The following is a 16978-nucleotide window of genomic DNA, read 5'->3' on the forward strand; positions in this document are numbered from 1 at the left end:
GAAACGTTAGAAATGTTAGGCCTGTTAGAAATACCCTTAGGGCATTTCTGTGTCATGTTAGGCCTGTTGGAAATGCCCTTACCCTCTTCTCCCCCACTCCCCCATTCATGTCTTTTAACGCATTTCTCTCACCATTTACTTCCATGTGTTAGATCATAGTAGGTGACAGATCAACGTACCTCTAACGCCTGTCAGAAGTTACAGCATTTTGTGAAAGGATGGCTACCCGAGGTTTGTCTCCTTATGCCAATTTACTGACTGGCATAAGAGAGAAACGATGAAGAAACGTGTAACGGATAAAGTACTTCATCCAACCTTCAAAACAGCTCTTCAGATGCCCTTGGAAAATTGTCTTCCACAAGCATAAAGTAAAAGACTTAAATTTGTTCCTTAAGCATTGCATAATCATTTTTAGAGCATTTCTTAGCAAAGCAGGAAATAAACTACTTAACACTGAGGGCTAATTCCCATTGAAGCAGAATACGCTCCTTGATTATATTCACTGATTTTTTGAGGGGAAATACTGAAATTTTGAGTCTGAATTTCACTTAGTTTTTGCTAACAGCTAGTCATGCTGCTGATGACATAATGGACAAATACATGGGATGTCAACATAAGCACTGCAGTGCTTGCATGTGTGAAAGAATAAACATTTTCTCCTGCAAGACAGGTAGGACAGCTTGTTTCAATCCAGTTGAGAAAAGCAAGTGACTCTTAAGCATGCAATGAGGCAGAATGCTATTTCAGGGCTGATTTCCGCAGTAAAGCTGTCAAGGTTGTTTAGAAAGGAGAGTGCATACTCTTTCCTGGAAGTGCATACACTTTACAGAAAGAAGGACTGTCACTGGGAAGAAAGGGCTTGTAGCTGACTAATGGCAAATCCTCTGCGCATTACTGGAAAGGAACATAAAATTCCAAAATGTTTTTCGTGGGCGGTTCTGTCTAATTCCCAGTCCACACTAATAGTCTTGTAACTACCTTTATGAACTGCCTTTGAAAATTTAGGGGACGGTAAATAACATAATTTTCTCCTTTTGTGTTTTTTTTTTTTTGGGGGGGCGGGATTTAAGGATAAAATCTGTCTCTTTGTGGAGGATCAGCATTACTTATATGGACCACTTGTGTTCATTAAATGCATTTACCCAGTCAGGATACCAAACGTAAGGAGAGAGGCTCTGTACTTACCTTTCATGTCCCAGGAGAACATTATTCAGATCTTCATTTACTTGTATTAATTCAGCTATCACATCTTCATTCTCCACCGTCACCAACAATTCCATGATCCTCTCCTGCATCATCCGACAGGTCTTATACAGTTTCTGCCCAAGGCAGGGGAAGAAAAAAAAAATCTTAACTGTGGCCTCCTAATTTGTCAGTTCTGGAGAAGAATGATAAGCCAATTGAGTACTGCAGACTCACGGGCAACATTCCTTAATTTATACAAATCACATACATACCAAGAGTTGCAAACAGCATAATTTTCATGTCTTTGATGTCTCCAAAACAAGGTTGGCAACTCCTATAATCACAGCCAGCACCCATATCCCTACCCTACCCCCCCAACTGTGACCCACCTTCATTTCTGAAGACACATCTGTCTCTAAAGACTAAATTACAAATTGCAAAAAAAAAAAAAAAGAAGATTCCCTCTGGGGGATGCAGAGGAAATCTGTTTCAACACAATTAAACTCAGTAGGATATTTCACACGGATGTGATCCTGGTTCAGGCTTGCCTGAAGAAAATATTAGCCTAAAGGACAGAGGGGCTCTGTGACACAACTCCCTTGCTCTAACTACTTCTCTAAGTGGGGAAATTTGGATGCACTTTTTAAGAAAGTAAAAAAAGTCCATGCGCTTTTTAAGAAAGTAGAACAAACCCAGCAGAATCAGCAGATAGGAGATTACTGAGGATTTATCGAGTAGAATTTTGCATTACTGCCAGTTGATAGGGAAGACAGTTTATTTATATTCCTCTCTCTGCAGATTTTGCATGTTCAAAGAAACAAATTCTTTAGCATCACGAACTGTAACTCAGTTAACTTTTTTTTTTTCTCCTCCCCACAGTGTATTTGCAAATGCTGGCTCTGCTTAAGGAAAAAGAAAAGGAGGGAGAAATGACTCAGTTTGCACACCACTATTCAGAAATTGCTCTGGTATTGTTTTCAAACTGATCCAATTTTACTCAACAGCATATATTCCAATTAAATTGGTTTGTGTAAAAAGAAATTTTGCACCCCTTCACAAAATCCCCATAAGGATTGTACAGTACTGTATCTCCCAGTATTGTATCTTCACAGCTCAGGGGGAAAAAAAAACACTCAAGAATACATTCAGTTTGATATTTGTAATTAAATTTAAGACCTCTTCAACTCTACATCTTATTGTCTGATCCCCATTTCAAAAATGTGGGCTTCTAATGAATCCATCATAAAAGTGGAATAGCTCCCTTGTAAAGATCTATATTCAACAGAAAGGCAAACTGAGACACTCAATCACAGATTTGCTCGGTTTTCCTCCTACCCACAACAATGCACATACCCTTGTGTTTTGAAAGCTAGAGCTGCACAAGCCTGGACTACCAGCTGGTACAAAAATCACCAGTGATTCCAATGAATCTGTGCTAATGTTTACTAGCTGATAACCTGGACCGAGATTCCTGCAGGTCTATCAAGTATGTTTACTGACTGGCCACTAAAAGGGTTTGTTACTCCTTCTGGCTGATAGTGGGTTTTTAGCTATCCCACTGAGAGTGGGTTTTAGCTATCCCTGTTACTGGTTAACATAGTATTTCAAATGAGATTTGCTGTCTTATGCCTTGCCTATAACAGGGATGAGGAAGAGGGGGGCTAGTCACTTATGAAGCTACAGAACTGATAACATGTTGCTCTGATGCAGTTTATCCCATTATCATTTCTATTAAGAGACCCAGGATAATCAGAAGGACTGAAATTAATCATCTCCAGCTCACTCAAAGCCTAAAACAAGCAGCTCTTTTAATAAAGGACTTTGTTCTCCAACAACAAAAGCCTAATGCAAGCAATCTATGTAGAGCTACAAACAAAATGGAACAGTACACACTCTTAAAGAAACACGTTTGATGCTTTACATGTCTCAGTATACAGAGGAAAGGAACAGAAAAAACAACAGTGAAATTAATGTACAAGGAATGCACTTTTATTCACTCCTCCATGCATGGGAGCTCCACACCCTGTCCTCAACCTTTTGCCAACAATTTTATTACTGGGAGTGTCAGTAAGAACCCACTGGTTTACTGTGGGCAACCTAATACATGCATCCACATCAAGAAGGCCCATTCTAGGAGCCCGGAAATGAAAGATATACTTTTCCTGTTTCACAAGTGAAACACTTACCTTGCCAAGGACCGGATGGAGGCGGCCAAGTGCAATAAACCAATGTAATCTCCTATCTGGGTTATCTTTCTCTGGTTGGTTAAATCAGCAAGGCCAGTTTGCACCTTGGGAACCCAGTAAGTGGCAGCAGCAGTACAGAAGCAAAGTACTGTGCACAGAACAGCCACAGACGAGCTGCTTAGGTGGTATCCATTGCTGGAACATCCCATCCTCAACTCCTTAGCACAGGCAAAGCAATCCCTCTGCAATCTAATGCAACAACTCTTTGCCTGTGCTTAAGGTCTACTCTGCTCTGATCCTTGTAGGGCCGTGTAGGCCCTTCCTCCTCAGACCTATAGCTCCACAGATTTCTGCAAAAGACACAATGCTGGAGGTGCCAGGAGTTTGAAAGGTAACAGAAAGCACTGAGAGAGAGATTCTGTCTCCCTCTATGTACTCCATGGGCAGTCTGGTTCCCCCAGACCAGCAGTGCTGCCGGTCATTAAAGGTGAGACACAGTGGGAAACTGCTGCTATTCCTCCACATCTCACCTTTCACACTCACATTCCCAGTTGTGGTTCACCAGTTGTGAACCCATACATAAAAAGACACAGCTGAACAGCTCAACCTTCAAGGCAACCCAACACCGCTCAATAAGAGTTCCTTGCTGAGGAAGGATGCTTCACTGGGCAAGAGAATCACACCTAAGGGTTGTAGAAACCAGATCAGTTCCCCAACACATTTAATGTTGACAGATTACCAAAAATGTTTCCTGATCATGTAATTTTGGAGGTAAGTTCAGAAACAGAAGGATGTGACTTCTGAATTCTTGCAGAAAATAAGAATCAGAAAAATGTCCATTTGGTACAGGTCACTAGCTACTCCAACGCTAAAGTAATACAACATTCTAAATTTCTAAACTAGAAAATGCAGCATAAGCATGCAGAAATAATGACATCACAAAAAGAAGAATGTATGCTCACTGTCAATTCTAAACTTGAGTATTGCAATATACTCCCTTCAGGCTACACTTGGAGAGCACGTGGCTTCATTTGTTGTGCAGCAAGCTCCCAGTCTTTGAGGTCACGCACATAAAACCAACGCTTCATATTCTTCACTAGCCTTCAGTTTGCCTTCAAGGTATTGGTAATAATAAAAAGAGCCCTGAAAACTCCAGGACGAATATGCGAGAGATTGTTTCATCATCTTCTTCCTACAGGGCAACTGCGTTCAACTGGAATGTTCTTGGGGCTGTTTGACAGAACATACTTAACAGAGAACCCTCTATTATGGTATTCCTTTGCCTTTGGAAATCCCTAGAGCTTAAATTTACATTGCAAGCTGTATTGTCCTTTCCTGTTTATCTAGATGTCAGGGGAAGGCGAAGGAAACGAGCAAGCTGAACAACACCAGAAAGAGAAACCTGCTGTTGGTTTCCCCTTTTGCAGTTTGAATCCAGGTGTTATTATAAGAAAGGATACAATGTATATTTTAAACCTAACTTTGATCAAAACAAAGCAGTAGCCCTTACCAATGAATTATAGCATACCTGTAAAAGATTCATATCATCCGGATTTTCAGAGCCAGGAACATTTTCTTTTAATATTGATGACATGACTTTCACATTCATTTTTGCCATATCCAGTTCACTGTACAGTTTCCCAATCTGTTCAGGTCAACATGACAGAATATTGTGCATGTAAATAGAGTGACCAGAATAATTCTTATCTCTACTATGTACTTTCTTCTCCATCAGGTATAATATGGGCCTGATTAGCATTGTTTCACTCTAGCGACATTCCACGAAAAGGAATTGAATTAGGCTAGCTTTTATATGGCCAATGAAACTGAGATCCAAGTCTGAAACTACTAGTTGCTTTCCTTACAGTTAAGCCCTCTTACTATTGACGAGGCTGTCACTCTTTTCAGTTATCTATAGCACAAGCAGGAAAGGAAGCGGACCGTCCTTTCCTTTCTGCTTTTTATAATAAACTCTTTACACAACCGTTATGCAAAATAAGTTTGGTTTTCTCACTCTGAAGTAACTCATATCAATTTGCATAATAATATCATAAAAGATCACTGTAAATTCTCATGATCAAGTAAATGATTCCATTTCCCAGTTGAGCCATGCCCTGGCATTTATTCAACTTACTTCTGCACACCTTGCTTTGGCACAGCACCATATAAAACCTCTTCAGGACAGGGCAAACCTAAAATCCTGAATACAGAACTATGCCACTTGAACTGATGGTCCTTTCCAGTGGCTTATGCACCTAGGCTGTTGAAATCATAAACACATTTGCAGCGTAACGCAAGTGGAATCTCCTGCCTCCAAATCTATAGTATTGTACCTGCTCAGGAGTCAGCAATAACGTTGGACCTGCGGGAAGAGGTAATAAAGAATGTTTTGCAGGGGAAGCAGAAGACGGTGATGACTTTGTAGAAGGCTGGGACAAAGTTTGCTGAAAGACAGAAGAGCAGAGCTTTAACGAAAGAGTTGAAACCAACATCTGGATTAGAGCGCTACAAAGCATCTTTGTCAGACTAGACAACTGGGCATTAGTTTTCTCATAATCAACAATCCCATGGAATTTCGTGAGCAAGTTAACGTTCACAAGAATAAATCTCTTAGCTATTTTGAAATGAAACTAGACTTAGAACTCGGGTATCTTTTAAATGGGTTGGTTTATAAATGATTCCATCACAGGATAAAGTGGGAATGGCTAAGACCACACACTCCTTGAGCTCTTCAGCCACCTGACAGAAAGAAGAATCCCTCCTAAAGTACGATGGCAATTTTACAATGAGGGAAAGTTTAGAACGTGATCACACGTGCAAGCAGCGGCAGGGTGGAGGGCTGAGTCTGAGTTTCTGTGGAAGATGAGCTGCAAAGGTTTTCTGGACCCAACAGTTGGAAAACATGAGATTGCAAAAAGCTTCATTTGCACTTTGGGTTGAATTGACAGCAGTACAAAAAAAAAACCTGCACAAGATTGTACACTTTAGATCCTTCATTTTCTGACTCTGAGCCAGACATTGTATTCAGGTCTGCTGTTGCTGAAATCAACAGAAGGTTTGCCACTGACTTTCCTGGGCAGGTAACTAGATGTGATAGACATAGTCATCTCTTTTGCATGTAAGCGTGGAAAAAATGATTGTCCAGTGAAAGCATTCTCTGCATAGCTGGTTCAAATAGGCCAATAAAATAATTGTTGTTAATAAGAGTGTTTTTGTGCACTTCACTATTCAGACACCAAACTAAACTCAGGATAACTGAGTGGACTGATTATAGATCTACTTCTGTAATTGCAAGGTTCCACCCAATGGTTTCATACTTCTCAAAAGTCTTGTGAAATCATTTCTAATAGAAAACAAATTCTGAAAAGATTTGCTCTACAGCATATTCTGCATTTTCAGCTGATATCCAATGCTCAAGTCATACTTATAATTTAATGTAATCTAGGTGCTATATAATATCTATGACATATAGGTTTAAATAATGAAGGTAGAGATTAGCTACAGGGTTAAGCATTATAGCGTACAGGCTTTGCAACCACCTGGACAGATGTATAGATAATAATCTTTTGTTATAGGTTTCTACCTATCTCAATTTAAAATTAAACATAGATAACGCTCATGTTCTGAATGATAGATGTTTTCATGAAAATCTTACTCATTTTAGTCGAGACTTTCAAAATTTGATGAGTTTGGAATACTCAGCTCTCATTTATTTTGATGTAAACAGTGTGCCCAAATCCTTTAAATGCTTTGAAAGTCGCAAGAGACAGATGCTTCCCTTTTGACAATATATCCATTCATCTGTGGTTTGAAATGAAATAAAGATACTATTATTTAGGCCAAGTTCCTTTGTTGATCTTAGTTGTTATAATTGAAACTGATTTCTGCTCACCTACTTAAGGAAGTTGGTCATACGCTGCCCTGGAGCATTTAAAAAACAAAACAAAACAAACACACCTTCTGTCTACAGAGCTCATACAATTAACACATCCTGTTTCTGACTTACAACGGTTAATGAAGTATCCTTATGTATCCTCACCTTAGGTCCTGTGTTGGTGTCAGAAGATGGAAACTCCACTCCTTTCTTCAGCAATTCTAGATAAACTTCTTTTACCTCACTCACATCCACCATTCCTTGGAACCCTCGGGCCCACGTCTAGTTTTGAAAAAGCAGAAACAGTAATAGTCACAGAAATAGAGAGTCAATAGGTCAAAGAAGTGCTTCTAAAATACACGGTCCTAACAACAGGTGGTTTTCTCCCATGAGCTGCTTGCTTTCTCCCTCCAATTAACTGCATTTAAAACAGCAGGAATGAGATAAAAGTTCCAAAGTTCCCTCTCACCTGGCTTGTTCAGCGCAACCACAAAGGGATTGCCTACACAGACTGGGAGGGGAATGCCAAAAGACAGAAGTTGACAGTTTTCCAGAACTTCTAGTTCTCTCTCTCTCTCTTTGTCTCTCACTTTGTGCTGTTCCTGCATGAAGCAGAAGCAGCAAGAACAAGGTCTACTTTAATAAGAGGTTCCCATGAATGCATTACAGCACAGAAACGTGCTGCATCATTAAATATTGACCATATAGCAGAGAAACAAATACACAGTATTTACTCTAGACTTACCATGATAAAGGTCAGGATTTTCTCCTGCATGTCAATCGGCAAATTATATCTTGGATTCAGCAGTTTCACTAGTTTGTCTTTACAGAAATCTTTCTTCACAACTAAAGACTGGAATCTTGGGCCACAGTTCTCTATACACATGTCAAGCAACTGTACACAGAAAAAAGCTTCTATTACATAGATGCTAGGAAAAAAAGAAACAATTTGTCTGCTTTTGTTTCCTCTTTAATTTGTTCTAAAGTGCTATTGCGTAAAGCACAAATGGGTGTGAACAGAAAATTGTGTGCAGTTTCACTAGAATATCTGAAGAGGTTACTATAAAGAGATGGTAGTTCACTCTGCATGCACTATTACTCCTAAGCAAATAAAAAAGCAAACAGCTTAGCTACAGTTACCCTATTTTTAAAAAGAATAGAAGATACGGTCACACTTGTTTCCATGCCATAGCAGTTACCAAACACACAGTACCTTAACAGCATGAAATCTGTCCAGAGCCTGAAAAATGGCTTGTACAGATTAAGTAGTAGTATTAATTCACTGCCTAGCACACAGGTACCCTGGCCTTAGATAGTCCAAAGACCTCTACAGAAGAAGAAAAGAAGATTAATAAATGCCTCTCTTCTAATCTTTCCTCCATGTGGGAGGCTAACCAAGAAACAGAAATTCAACAACTCTGATTACAGTGTCTCCATGTGTTTTAAAGGTCACATCGATCTGAAACAGAATAGGTAAATTGTTTCAATTGTCAGAGCTGTCTTCACAAAATGTCTGCTTTCAAAACTGCGCTTGGAATGCCCAGATTAGGGTCCCTGCAAGCAGCATGTCTACCCTATTAAATCTAATAGCATGAGATAACAACATAATACTTTCCATTACAGACTTGGAGATGGCTGGTTACATTTCCTGTTTTACAGAAACAAAATCAAAAGCCACTGCCCATAGGTCCCAATAACCTGAAATCAGGCCAGGATGAGTCTTGATAGGAAATGGGCCAGCCAGACCAGGTGCAGAATCAGGAACAGAACTCATCTTGCCTGACTCAGATCTGGAGATTGACCACAGGACTATTACGCCACATCTACAGAAAACGGGCAGTCTTGTGCTATTTGCTTCTCAACTGTATCTTTACCTTCTCTCCCAATTTGAGAGGGAGTATGGGAAGGTGAAAGCAGAGGGTAGAATTTGCAAAGTTTGCAAAATGTCATGTTTTTAGAGACATAAAATTGCACCTGAATTATGCAATATACAGGAAATACTCCTCAAAAGGATACGCAGATTTTAACGGACACTACCATACTCATGACCGAAGTAGATTAAATACGCTTTCCTATTCAGAGCAGACTATATTTGACTATGCTGAAATCATTTTAGTAACTCATTTTCTAGCCTCAGGACTTGGTGGGGGGGGAGGGGGGTGTCCTCCCAATGCGATCAGGACCTTATGGCAGAAGAGGTGTAAGACCAGATGAAAATACATTACTGAAAAAAAAAAGAGGGCAGAACAAAAAGACAGTGGCAGACTGCTGAGCAAAAAACCAACTGAGAAATAATTACCAAAAACTCTTGGCTCAAATGATTATTTTTCATTTGAAAGAGTACATGAAACATATGCTAACAGGCCAAGTCATTTGCCTATGCAGTACTTCAGAGATGGTTTGTGTAAAACATTTTCAACCTAGTGCATGGGAAATTTGGTATGTTACTCCCTACTATTAATCCCCTATTTAAGAACCTGCTTATTTACCCTCTCAATGAAAGTACTGAAGCTAACAGGCTACCTCCTCCACTCAGTCAGGCCTATGCAGTCCCCTTACAGTGACACTAACTGCGTTTAAGAAGATATTGACTCAATTATCTTTACCTGGATCATTCATGAACAAGCCAGTTCTATGCTAATAACATCTTTCATTAGAACTTCAATATGCTTATTTATCATTGCAAATAGGATCTCACCTTCCCAAGTGGTTCCATTGGACTTAATGGGTCCAAGGTGGCCAAGTCAAGCACTACTCCAAATAGCGTAACAGAATCTCTCTAGAAACATGTTTTAATAACTGCAATGACACTTTAACAAATCCATTAAAATTCCTCTAAATGACAGACAGCATCTGAGGATTGCTGGAAGTGACACAGCTGCTACGTTCCAGGCTAGCTGATACTGGACATCCAGCTGAGAAGAGACCTGCGCTGAGAGGAAAGGAGGGAGATTCGCACAATCAAAGTCCTCAGGTTCACAAAGAAGCAACACAAAACTGAGATGGTAAAAGGCATCTGAGCAGAGGTGAAAGCAAACTGCTAGAAAACTGTAAGGCAGAAACAAAAGGGGGAGACGCCTGTGGGGATAACAGAAGGAAAGTCAACAACTTTCCTTATTAGTATAGACCTTACTCAGAGTTCAGTGGGCCTAACTGCTCATCTAAAGCACCCAGACACGGTCCATAAAGTTGTAGCAAATGGATTTAGTTTGTGATAGATGCTTCTACTGTAAGAATGATGCTTTGAATATAAGAACGCACATATGAACAGTTTGCTTCTTCATATTTCTAACTGAGAGCGAACAAGTCATTAATCCATCTCCAGGATTACACTCTAATAGACATTTATTCATGTTCTACCCAGCAGAGTTTTTGAACAGCAGGACACTATTTCCCGGTGTCAACTCTTAACAGAAAGCCGTACAGGCAGCTCTTTCAGCTGCTAACCATTAATTACAGTATAGCGTCCATGAAGACAACATTCTGCATTTAAAAATACTTACTTTTCAAAGCGTATTGGATTTTTCAAAATGACATATATAACATTGAAATATAGATTTCTTCTGCTCCCACTCAATATCTTTTTTTTCTTCTTTGCCTGTATAGACCATAAAGTGTAATAAAATGGACCAGGACTTTTTTGATTGGCGAGTTAAAGGGTTCTCCTCATTTTTTTGTTTTTAGTGTTAACTTTTTCAGATCCTCTGCTTTGCAAAAAGTGACTTTAACAAAGAAAAATCTGGAGGATAATTTTTTTTAAAACATCTGAAAGCTTACACAATATTAAAAGGAAAAATAGGAAAAAATCCTAAGACAAGAAACCAAACTCCAACACCCTTACTTTACCCATTCACTTTCTTTGAAATGTTTTGCAATAGTATAACACAGAAATTAAATAGTATTTCCATCTTAAATTCCTGCCCATTGCTACTGTATGTAAGTGTGCATGCGTGTGTGCATTGTACACACGTGTGTTTGGACAAAAGTACCGAGAGGGACACACTTAAACTACTGTTCCATGTGGTGTTCAGTTGTTATGGTCTTATAGGCTTCAAAATGGGGGCACTGCAGTAAATGCTTTACAAAAAACAAAGTGAGGTCTAAGGAGAAAACTGAACAGGTGTCTCAGCATTCACTACATAAACATATTTTACATATCAAAGTCTACTAATAATAAGAAATCAGCTAACAAATACACACTTTATTGGATTTCTGCCTAAAAGTTCTAATCCTCCTCATTCTGTGATTGTGAAATCAGCGCTGCCAAGCCTGATCTCTTGGCTGTATCAAAGACAGTGCATGAAGCAACTTTATGGCCTGACACACATACACCTCAATCCACGTGACTTCAGAAGTACAAGGTAATTTCACTAGATCAGAGTACATGTCTTGGGTATGGCTTAAATTCATCATACAGCTGGCACTCACCCTTCTTTCTGCAGGTAAATAAGCACACATCCAAAAGACACACAACAAGGATGACGTTGTTGAGATTTAACATGTCTCAATGACAGAATCAGGGCTAACGCATGCAATCCTGCTACTTCAGGTCAAGACTTTCACAACATTTCAGCCTGTGCACGTTCTCTGGGAAGGAACTCCTTAAGAAAGTAGTTTCATTAGAAAGATTAAATTCCAGAATTTCAAGGTTGAGTAAATAAAATTGGATTCAAGTATGTGTCAAAGCAAAAGTGGCCTGTAGATTTGTCGTCGTCTTAGTTGCTTCTAGCATAGCTGGGAGAGCCAATTTGGTGTAGAGTCTCAAAAGCTGGAAGACAGCGTATGCTTCAGGGAAAGCACAGCTCACCAGAAAAAAAGTGGCTTTTTTGAAGAAATTTAGGGGGAAAGCCAGTAATTTTTAAGATGTGAGGATGTGGATGTTTTTCTTGTTGGTTTCTTTTAAGGAACTGAAAATTATTTCCCAGATTTTTATTTGTGATGTCTTATTGATCCAATCTAAATATTTCAAAATGATAACTAGGAACAATTTCATTAAGATGCTCAAGAAAGAACAAAACAAAATACGTTACCACCTGTAGCACACAGCAAGATGCGATTTGGGAACAAAGGAGTTAAAAGTCAAATATGGTCAGCAGTGGGGTCGTCAAAGGAAAGGTTTTTTTTACATGCTGAGCTGATGTCAGAACAGACAGAAAAGCAGAAATAGGAAAGGACCCGGGGCAGTTAGAGAGGCAGAGATAGAAGGTCTTACATAAGAACAAAAGCAGGAAATGGGAGAGTTGAAGGAAAGGCCTACATAAAAAAAAAAAAAATTAAAAAAAGATTAAGAAATTAGAAAGTCCAGGAGAAAACACCTGCAGTTAGAGAAAAGAAGCTGGGCCAAAAGGATGAGATTGTCTGGTAGGTACAATTACATGCGAGCAGGCGAAAACAGGCAGGATGAGGGGGCCTGGAAACTGGAAAGAAACTGTGAGAAAAGTGTTGAACTAGAAGCACAGCTGAAACCTGGTATACAGTCCATCTCCAAGCAAATACAATGAGCTTCCAGGTCAAGATGATAAAGCTCTTCCTTGGATACAACAGAAAAAAGAAGTTCTCCATTTTTATGTTCTTAACAGCTAAATTACAATGTCACCTTGGGTATATCTGCAGAGTAAATATCTAGGTAGAGACTCCTAATTCTAAACACTGGGTTATTGAATGTCTGACAGAGTCAGCTGGAGTTACAGAGGACTAAGGTACACAAAGTCTACAGCAGAAAGAGAGCAGATCTGATAGAGGGGTTTCAATTACGGAAACAGAGTGTTTCTGTTATGCAAACACAGAGCACACAAAAAGGTGACTCATAAGACACTGGAGGAGGAAACCAGGAAAGAAGTGCGGAAATGGAATGAGCTAAAGGTATATGTTGCTATGCTTAATGTATTTATCTGCATCTCTGACTTGTCAGGTGACATTTGGGTAACTACTAAGTGTCCTACAATTTGACACTATCAATCACCTATCTTCCTTAATCACTTCTCAGCATGTGTGGATACAGATAATGATTTTGCACAACAAATACCAAACCCATGAATAATAATATTCAGAGCATAATGCAGACAAACCTCTACATCCCCCAAAAAAGGAAATGGCAAAGAGGAAAATATTTCTAGACAAATAATGAAAGATAGAAATCCAGAACAGCTTAAAGTACAAAGGGCCTGGTGCTTCTCACAACCACACTAGTTTCTCAAGAATAACTCAAGTGGAGAATTTCTAGACTTACGACAGTATTAGGAACTTCTCGATACCTCCTACAATATCTATGTAGTAGACAATCAAGAACTACGTTAACACGATCCTGTGAACCCTATATTGACCAAAATCACAACCGTGGCCCAAACTTCAGGAAAGTTCAGAGTGTCAAATTCTGAAGGCTAGATCATTTTAAATAAGGATACTCCACCCCCAGGCACTCTAACCTTTAGTCATAACATCAGAATCTTACAGGGCTTATCCTGTATCTTGCTCCCTTGCTTAACTCACTATTGTTATCCATATTCAAGTTTCTTCCCTGTATGTGCTAACGCTTTGTTTTACAGAACAAATATCACACGTTCCACAATGCTGCATAACATACTTTAACTAAGATCAGTGCCACAATGTGAGTAATAGAATGGTCAAACATAGCTTTTATGTAATATCCCAACCCCTGTATCTTTCACAAATAGGTGGGGCACTCATGGATGGACAGTCATTGGAGTCAATAAGACCATGTTATTAGTATAGTGCCAGCTTAAAAAAATTGCAACAATAACTTTAGGAAGAATTTCAATCATTCAGTAGCTGTATGGAGCCCCAGTAGACCACCTGATCTGCACTGTGGTAGTGCTATATACGCAAAGACAGAGAATGTCCCAGAGAGTTGTACCAGTGATAAGTTGCATGACATCTTAGCCTTTCAACTGTTTTTCTTCTTAGTGCCTAATTAATATAAATACAGCTGTACTTACAGAGAGGGTAAGTCTGATCTCCTTATGGTTACAGTTTTTGGAAAGCTTTTTCTTTAGCGCTTTAACTGCATCTTTAGGCCTGTGATAAGATATTAAACAGAGAAAGGTACCAGTGAAATTAAGACTGTTTATCTAGTTCATAACTTCATCCAAGATCCAAAAATAATGGCCTGAGACACAGGACCAAATTCATCCCTGTATTTACACCCACATAAAACCAGAGTAATTGCCCCATTGATTTCAGCAAAAGCACTTCAGCATTGAGTTAGAGTAACAAAGCAGTGACTCAGGTTTGTTATTGCCGACTGTTTGTTACTACAGAGACTTGTGCAGAGGAATGAAGTTATTCTCCTCTACGGTTTCCTCCAAAATTATATTCTTTCACTGCTGTACAAGAGATTTACTTACCTAACTTTTATTGCTACAAAAGAGAGCAAAAATTGCCAAATGTATCAGAGTTGACTGCTACCTATTTTTCAAATATAACAATTAAAAAAATATTCTCCTGGGAAGTGCTGTCAACAGTAGAGATGTCTTGGCTAGCTTCCAATTTTATAATGGCAGGATGCTTTTAACTAATCTGAATAATTGACATGTATGGATGGACAACGCATTCCACCCCAGAGATAGTGGCATTTCCAGCCTAGTCATTTTGATTTCTATAAATACTCTGTATCTGTTTACATATCTATGTAGGAGGAAAGGGGTGGAAAATCACACGCGGGAAACAGTTTTGCTTGTTTAATATGAGCTATGTATAGTGTACTCAGACACTACAGCAACTAGGGCCACCTCAGTGCTCATGGTAAACAAAACCAAGATGTCCTGAAGTCTCTTTAGGATCTCTCCAGAATCTAAGATGGAGCAATATGCACAAAGACAACTTGTGAACAAGAAAAAAGAAATTTTTTTAGAAAATATTTCAAGGACAATAAAATTAAATGAATATTTACCGTTACTGCATTTTTCAATTTGAAAGGCCTGTTGTACTTCATAGGGAAAAAAAAGAGAAGATTTCTCTTTTTTTTTTTTTTTTAATGCTATGGCAGCAGAGTTGCCATACCTAGTCATACTAGCACAGCATCAAGTCAAAATAGAAGTGATGGAAGGAGAAGCAGAGAGCAGAGAAAAATTTTGCCTGGCAGAAAGCTATTTCAATCCTTCACTCTTGCTTCTTGCTCTTTCTCTGAAGCATCTGGAAAAATGCCAGTTAGAAGCTGGATATTGCATTAAAATAACCATTCATCTAATTAGATACAGCAGTTCTGCTGTTCCTAATATCCTGTTACAGACTGTGACCAGCAGTAGTTGCCTAGGAGGAAGTTATAAGAACTTCCTCTGTGGGCATAAGCTGAGCACAGGAGGAAGTCGTTTATTTAAAAGAGCTTTATTGCATAGATGCTCCACATAAAACCAATGCTTAGGGTTAAAGCATGCAGTTACTGATGGCAGCAACTGGAATTATACTGACTTTCCCAGTTCTAAGTCAGAGCCATAAGTGAGGGCATGGGGTCAGAAAAAAATGAAAGGAAGGAAAAACTTGTATAAAAGAAAATAATTGCACAGACACTACGGCATACCGTGTTCTCCTGGAGAAAGCTCTCTCGTCACTGTTAAAACCGGCCACTGCTAGCAGCTAGTTTTTGCAGTGCAAGAAGCAGTCTTGCATGGAAATTAATTTCCTTCTCCCCATTTTAGACATAGGAACAATGAAACATAAAGTAGCCAAGCAGAGGACAGCCTAGGCTGCTCTGTACCACCAGGCCACCGGTCCCAGGTATGCCTGCTGATCTTTACTGAACAGAAACTCAGCAGTCACTTGACTCTTGTGCTGTGACACAGGTAGGCTGAGAAAGCATTTGATGCGGAACCCCAATTAAGTTAAAAGCACAAAGCTTAAAATCACGTTACAAAGAAAGGCTAAATATCTTTTCTAGTAGGGATTTTCTATGGTGCAGTAATCTTGTGATTGCAGAGCACGCAGGCGACACATTCACTTCGCCACATGCAGCGTCTCAAGCTCAGTGGCATTTTGGGTGGCCAAGACTGGCGCACTCTTGCTGACAAGCAGCGCAGGTTGTACAACACGTCTCACGGTGAGAAACCCACATTCTCACCTATTTCTTGTACCTGCGTGCGGTAGAAGTCCTGATGAGCGAGCAAGGCTCCCGCCGAGGCAGGCAAAACTCTTCCCTGTCCCGCAAATACTAGCGCCCTGCTCCTTGCTGCTGCTGCTCCATTTCGGGTGACTTGACGCACACCTCGTGCCCCCGCTACCCGGTTTTGCTCTGCCTCGAGCAGAGCTGGCGCTACCTCTGCCGCATAAAATTGGACGCTCCCATTTCCCAGAGAAAGCCGCGGCCCCCCTTCCCCGCTCACCCCTCCTCGGTCGCGTTGATCAGGTCGCAGATGTGCAGGAACTGGCCCCACTCCTCCGTCTGCAGCGCTCCAAACGTCGCTCGCTCTGAAAGGGTGAGAGGAGGCACCTTACTGCTGGCTGGGGGTCCGCGGGCACCTTACCTCGGGGGTCCGGCCAGGCGGCAGCCGGCAGCGACCCCCCGCCCCCCCGGCTCACCTCGGGGGTCCGGCCGGGCGGCAGCCGGCAGCGACCCCCCGCCCCCCCGGCTCACCTCGGGGGTCCGGCCGGGCGGCAGCCGGCAGCGACCCCCCGCCCCCCCGGCTCACCTCGGGGGTCCGGCCGGGCGGCAGCCAGTAGCGACCCCCCGCCCCCCCGGCTCACCTCGGGGGTCCGGCCGGGCGGCAGCCGGCAGCGACTC

At 40.6% G+C, this 16978-nt stretch overlaps 1 protein-coding gene across 3 annotated transcripts in view; it reads right to left on the bottom strand.

Moving 5' to 3' along the window:
* TOM1L1 (target of myb1 like 1 membrane trafficking protein) overlaps positions 1-16978 on the bottom strand; it is a 59024-nt gene that overhangs the window by 8936 nt on the left and 33110 nt on the right. For all 3 annotated transcript variants that reach the window (XM_009678901.2, XM_068914012.1, XM_068914011.1), the window contains 7 exons: positions 16581-16665; positions 14202-14280; positions 7991-8140; positions 7411-7527; positions 5705-5815; positions 4900-5016; positions 1186-1319 (listed from right to left, as the gene is read on the bottom strand). In XM_009678901.2, the coding sequence (XP_009677196.1) occupies positions 1186-1319; positions 4900-5016; positions 5705-5815; positions 7411-7527; positions 7991-8140; positions 14202-14280; positions 16581-16665 (793 nt within the window). The remainder of the gene's footprint in view (positions 1-1185; positions 1320-4899; positions 5017-5704; positions 5816-7410; positions 7528-7990; positions 8141-14201; positions 14281-16580; positions 16666-16978) is intronic.

This window comes from Struthio camelus, chromosome 19 (genome assembly GCF_040807025.1).
Source record: "Struthio camelus isolate bStrCam1 chromosome 19, bStrCam1.hap1, whole genome shotgun sequence".
NCBI classification, from domain to species: domain Eukaryota; kingdom Metazoa; phylum Chordata; class Aves; order Struthioniformes; family Struthionidae; genus Struthio; species Struthio camelus.